A 6,000-nucleotide genomic window follows, 5' to 3' on the forward strand; every position below is an offset into this window, starting at 1 on the left:
AGCCTGACCACTGTTATCAGCACTCTGGTAACATCCTGATTAGACTACAGTAATGTGACGCTGTCTTAAAAGACTACTTAGGAACTTCAGTTGGTTCAAAACACAGCAGCTACTTTTCTAACTGGGGCTGGTCATATGAACATCTCAGTATTAACATCTTTAATATAGTGTGAGCATTGAGGAATGAAAATGTTGTGGTGTTTTACGTCTTCAGTACTGTGGATGTATTTTGACAATAGACCCAAAAGTAGATTGACCAGTTGTTAAGAATGCAAAGTGGATACATTTGTCATGAACTTGAAGCCTTTTATTAGGAGTCTCCTCACAATTAGCTGAATTGATTGAGGACATTTACATTTTTCTAATGCTTTAGTATTCTATCCCAGATATTGTACATAAAATAGGGGCGGGGGGATGAGGCTTGTTCTCAGGATGATGTCTAGTAGGCTGTTCTCTGCTTTTTTTACAGTTGGCAGCAACCCTGATATTCTATAATGTGATCTATAACTTTCATTTACTCATTGATTGTGTTGTGTGGCCTTTAAATAGTGTTTCCTAAGAGTTGGCAGGCCTGATGTCAAGGGTAGGCATGGTCAGGCACCTGCCAAGGGCCCACACCCCAGCAGGGGCCCACTGACAAGAGGCCCCCGGATTTACTCCTCCTCTTCACCATAATTCTGCTGGAAAGCACATCCGCTTCATAGACCTGCGTAACTTTCTTGTTATAGGGTGCGATACATGTCAATGATAGAGTTGTACCTCAGCCCCCTCTTCAGCGTTTGACTGCAGAGAAGTTGACAAGAGAAGGAGCTTTTCTTATGGACTGTGGTTCTGTAAGTTCCATACTTGGGGCTCTGTTTTGTTAGCTGTCTGTAATCTTGGATGTTTTAATTGTACCCAACAGATAAAGTAAATGTTAGGATAATTTTGGATGGCTTTAAAAGGGGGTTAGACAAATTCCTGGAGGAGAAGGCTATCAGTGGCTACTAGTCCTGATGACGATATGCTGTCTCCATTATCAGAGGCAGTATGCCTGTGTACATCAGTTGCTGGGGAACATGGGCGGGAGGTTGCTGTTGCACTCATGTTCTGCTTGTGGGTTTCCTGTGGGCAGCTGGTTGGCCACTATGTGAACAGAATGTTGATCTAGATGGACCCTTGATGGCTTTTCTTATGTTCTTAATAGCTGAACATTTTAGATTTTTAAAAGAGTGTTACATTATCATTGTTGTGATGGGCTGGTAAACTTATTTTCTGATAAAATATGTCATTCTATGAGTACATCAGCATATCTGCATTATGTAAATTACCATGCATTCTAAAATCAGTTTTTTAAAGTATACAATTCCGAGAGCATCTTGGTGAATGTATATCTAACCAAAGATGTTTACTTCAGTGACACATTCTTAATATATTTTAGATATTTTACATTTGGATTGGAAGAAGCTGTGATAATAACTTCATAAAAGATGTCCTTGGATACCCTAATTACTCATCTGTTCCTCAAACACTGGTAAGGATTTATTTTAAACACGCCTCATTCTTATCTTCATATCTTATCTTCATACCTTTTTATTTTAAACACATTTCATTCTTATGTTCATGCAACTGAGAGTATATTTCCTTTTGTGAGATGTATTTTGGCCACTTGGCATAGGGCACCTCATTCTGTGGATAGTATTTCATTTTTGCTACAGTATTCTTGTTTTAGAATTGATACCATCAGGTGTGACACTTCAGTCAGCCCATTAAGCAGTCCTTAACTTAGAAATCAGAAGAGCTGAAAATAATAAGAAACATGGGCTGCTATTTGCATTCTTGCTTGTGATCCTTTAGCAGTGTTTGCCATTCTAAGACATGTCTGGAACCACAAGGGCTAAATATTTGTTAAAATGTAATTAGAGTCCTTATTGTTCTATTAAAGGCACAGGAGATGTGACCGATAATGCTTTGGCATGAGTATGTGACCTGTACATTGTCCACCTTTTGTAATAACCTCTATATGTGGTTTCCATGAAAATACAGATATATTAATGGAACCCTTATAAAGGTACAATACAGTGCCCTGTTTGTGTGCATAGATGGCAGCATTTGCAGACCTCAGCACCTGCAAACAGGTCCTGGTACATTTGCCACCCACATCCAGCCTCCAGGGACACATAAGCACACCATGCCACACTGGTGCATGACTGTGTGGTACTGTCTGTGGGGTAGCAATGGGAGTCCCTTTACATATACCCATATACATCCGCAGCTGCTTGTCAGAGTCAAACAGCTCTGAGCACTGGGTTTGAATAAAGGATTTGTGTGGTGTCTTTCTATAGACCCTTCTGTGCTTCCTGATGCTCATTGGGCTGGGGCTGGAAGGAAGGAGAAAGGAGCCAAGTAGAATGGTGTGCTGTGGCTGACTGTAGAGTGGTACAGGAGTACCAGTGCACCGTCTCCTTGCATCACGCTGGGGGCTTCCCTAGCCTGGCATGCTCCTTGTACCTGTGCAACTTTGTCCCATCTATACGGACTAGATCATTCCCTGTGCTTTTTCTATCTAACAATTTTTATAGCAAATGATTTTTGGAGCCCATAATCACTTGTGGTCAGGGCCATGTGAGGAAAACACATTTTAACACTTGTTATACCTTAAAAGTGGCTTCTGAGTGTCTGCTGTACAAATTCAGTATTTCTCAATATGGGCGGTAAACGTTTCACTTGATTTTTTTTCAGATCTTTTTCATGTTTGCCTAATTGTGTTGCTTTGCTATGTTGTATGTTAGTTTGTATTTTTTAGCATTATAAGCCATCTTGAGATATATGTCTGACAGGGGCAGAATATAAAAATAATAAAAATATTGAGTAAATATAGATAATGGAACAAAGAAAGATGATAGTGGTTCTGACGCTATTTTGGATTTTTGGCTTATGTAACACATGACTGGTGTTTAATTGAATATTGTATACCTCTGCAATTTAAGATGATAAATAACATTTAATTCTTCTAGACACAGCTTCCAGAATTAGATACACTTTCTTCAGAGAGAGCCAGGTCCTTTATTTCCTGGCTTAAGGACAGTAAAACTCTCAGCCCAGTACTTCAAGTAATAAAGTAAGTATCCATATATTACCAAGTAAATATTTGTAGATTGCTCATTGACTGATTTCAGTAATCTTTTTAACCACAGCTGTAAAGTAGTTCTTTGTTTCTTCTTAATAGGCACTTTGTGTTAAAAAAAAAAAAAATTTTAAGATGTTAATTATCTTCGTTGGGTTTCATTGGTTCAGAGACTGTGGGCACTTCAGTGCACATACAGATCTGACATTCAGTTGATTGGAGGAAGATGTGGAAGTTGCTGAATGCTCAGAACTCCTCAGCTTATCAAAGCATTATGGTCATATCTATTGGTTTAGACAAGGATTGCAAACTGATAGCCCATGGGTTGCAACTGACTCTGGCCCCTGGGATCTCCCTCCTGTTCAACTTGGGAGTGCAAGGTGGTTTACCTGGCAGGACCTCAGTTCCTAGGAATGGTGCCTGCAAGGTAAGAAGCAGTCTGTGCCTCAGTCACAATTTCACAAAGAATAATGGGAGGGGTTTCTGCTTTCAGTCCCAAAGGCAACACTCTTAAAGAAATTGAAAGTTTGCCCAGGAGAAGCTGACTCTTGAGCAGCTTATTTAGGAGAACCTGCCTACCCTATGTTCAGGAAACCCACCCCTGTTTTACCCTATAGTTATAGGACAGTGAAGGTTGGGGATCATGGGAACTTATTTGTAAAACAGGATGTGCCTAACATCTTTGGAGATGTATGCTTTAGGGTGCAATCCTATGCATTGTTTAGACAGAGGAAAGGCCTACAACTCCCAGCATTCCCCAGCCAGCTGGCTAGGAAATGCTGGGAGTTTAGGCCTTTTCTCTGTAACCATGCATAGGATTGCGCCCTTGATGTGGTAAATCTATGCCCACTTGCTATACTACTTGGTGAGGCAGGAAAGTCAGGGGTGGGGAAAATCAGAGACATTACTGGCAGAAGCACATAATCTCATCTGATGAGACTGGATTGTGGGTGAGAGTGCCTTAGTGCCTATTTAGGCCTGGTCCTCAATGGTAATAGGAGAAAAGTATGTTTAGCAATTAAAAGATGGATGAGTATGTTGGAGTATGTACATAAAAGAGTATGTTGTTGGACATGGGATAATTTGGCTGTGGAAATGGAGGGTTAGGCAGCTGCTTGCTATACCCCCCTGTGATATAATAAAGAATGGCTAGCCAGCTGTTCCTTCACTATTCATCTGATGTTTTTAAGTATTAGATTAACACTTAATATAATGTTATTGACCCATCATGTGAGTCTGAAAGAATCTGCTATTCTACCTTGTTTTACTGAGACCTGACTGAATGACACTCAGAATTTGCCCAGTTTATTTCTACCATGTATTTAAATAGCTTTGCTACCAGCATAGACAGAAGGTCAGGGAGGGGTGTTGCTGTTGTCTGTGTACTCTGTGCATTAAAGCCAACATGCTCCATGTGAACACTGTAAAAACAAGGTGTTTTTCCCCCGTTTTAGGGATGAAAGTCCTGCAAAGGCAGATTTTCTTCAGAACTTAGTTGAAGACAAGACAGAAGCAGCATTCTCTTACTATGAATTTTTGCTTCACATTCAACAACAAATTTGTAAGTGAGAAAGAAGAAACAAAAACAAAAAAAAAAACCCATTTCTGGACTACCTATCAAAATGTCAGCTGTGAAAGAAGCACACTCAAAGTGGTAAAACCAGGCATGGGTTCTTTATCATCCATAAAGCTTTTCAGCTGAAAGGACAAAATGCACATCTCCAAATGAATTTTACAGTTCTGCTTCAGTATAAAAATGATGGCTATGATGCAGTTTTAGTAGTATGTTTTAAGTTGGTTTATATGCGTTTCCAGTAGTGCAACGATACGGTGCTTCTATTTGTTTCAAGTTGGTGAACTTACATAGCGATGTGGAATAGCATTTCTTAATGAAATCTAAAATCAGAGCCTTTCCCCCTAACATTTATTATTGTAGCCTTTCCAAACTATCTCCAGCAGAGATGCCAAAGTGCAGTGCTCCATGCTGTTTATATGAATTTGTAAAAGAGATCATTCATATTTGAAGACTTCACCATTTTCTCTGTGAAGACTATAGAATTTCAATATGGCATACATGAATTGTAGAAATGAAAAATATATAATGTACAGAACTGTTAACATTTGTAAAGAAAATGTAAAAAATGTAACTACAGAGTATGAACTGCTTAGTGTGCTGCAGTGTTAGTGATTTCGTGATGAATCACTATCCCAGTTAAAGAATAAAGTTGATGAATGCATATTAAAAAATCTGAATCCACGTAGGAAAATGCAACTTTGTAATTCATTTAATCAACCCTTTTATGTGGATTTATTTATGATCAGCTAATTAAAAGTATTTTGCTTGATCATGTGTTTTTATATCTATGTGATTATTACATTTTAAACATTAATATTAAATTTAGCTTGCTATATTAAGAATGTTTACTACTTTATTGTATAGAATCCCAGAAAAGGGGTAAGTGGGAATATTGCTGAATTTGGATCGGGATTTGTGTAAAGGCTATAACTGGCTTGTGACACTATCTGGCAGAGGATAGTGTCTCTTACCTCTGGTTTATTTTATATACCTTGCAACCATTGTGGTTCAGCATATGGTCCAAATACTGGCCTGCATTTATCTTAAGTTGCTCTTCTGAACTTGAGCCCTGGACACTCATGGCAAGTCATCCCTGTGTAGGAGTACTGAATCACAAATTTGGTTTGTTCACTTGTTTTGTTTAACAGGGTAACGGGGCAAGACATTTTAAAAGCAATGCATTTTCCCCCCCCAAGATGACAAATACTTGTGTGCTCTCACAAATATATATTTGTACCCCCGTATACTTCCTCCTGTGCACTATGTGCGTATGCAACAAAAGTTGTGTTACTATTTTACCTTCATACCTTAATTTTAT

At 38.9% G+C, this 6,000-nt stretch overlaps 1 protein-coding gene across 4 annotated transcripts in view; it reads left to right on the forward strand.

Annotated features, from left to right (window-relative positions):
- The window catches only part of SEC24B (SEC24 homolog B, COPII component), a 51,499-nt gene extending 46,783 nt beyond the window's left edge, over positions 1-4,716 (forward strand). For all 4 annotated transcript variants that reach the window (XM_084855839.1, XM_084855840.1, XM_084855841.1 and 1 more), the window contains 4 exons: positions 729-833; positions 1,421-1,513; positions 2,997-3,100; positions 4,561-4,716. In XM_084855839.1, coding sequence (XP_084711965.1) covers positions 729-833; positions 1,421-1,513; positions 2,997-3,100; positions 4,561-4,675 — 417 coding nt within the window. In that variant the 3' untranslated portion in view covers positions 4,676-4,716. The remainder of the gene's footprint in view (positions 1-728; positions 834-1,420; positions 1,514-2,996; positions 3,101-4,560) is intronic.
- Positions 4,717-6,000: the final 1,284 nt, after the last annotated feature.

The sequence above is a fragment of the Heloderma suspectum genome, chromosome 5 (genome assembly GCF_057233095.1).
Source record: "Heloderma suspectum isolate Gila_16-S chromosome 5, 16-S_ref, whole genome shotgun sequence".
Taxonomy (NCBI): Eukaryota; Metazoa; Chordata; class Lepidosauria; order Squamata; family Helodermatidae; genus Heloderma; species Heloderma suspectum.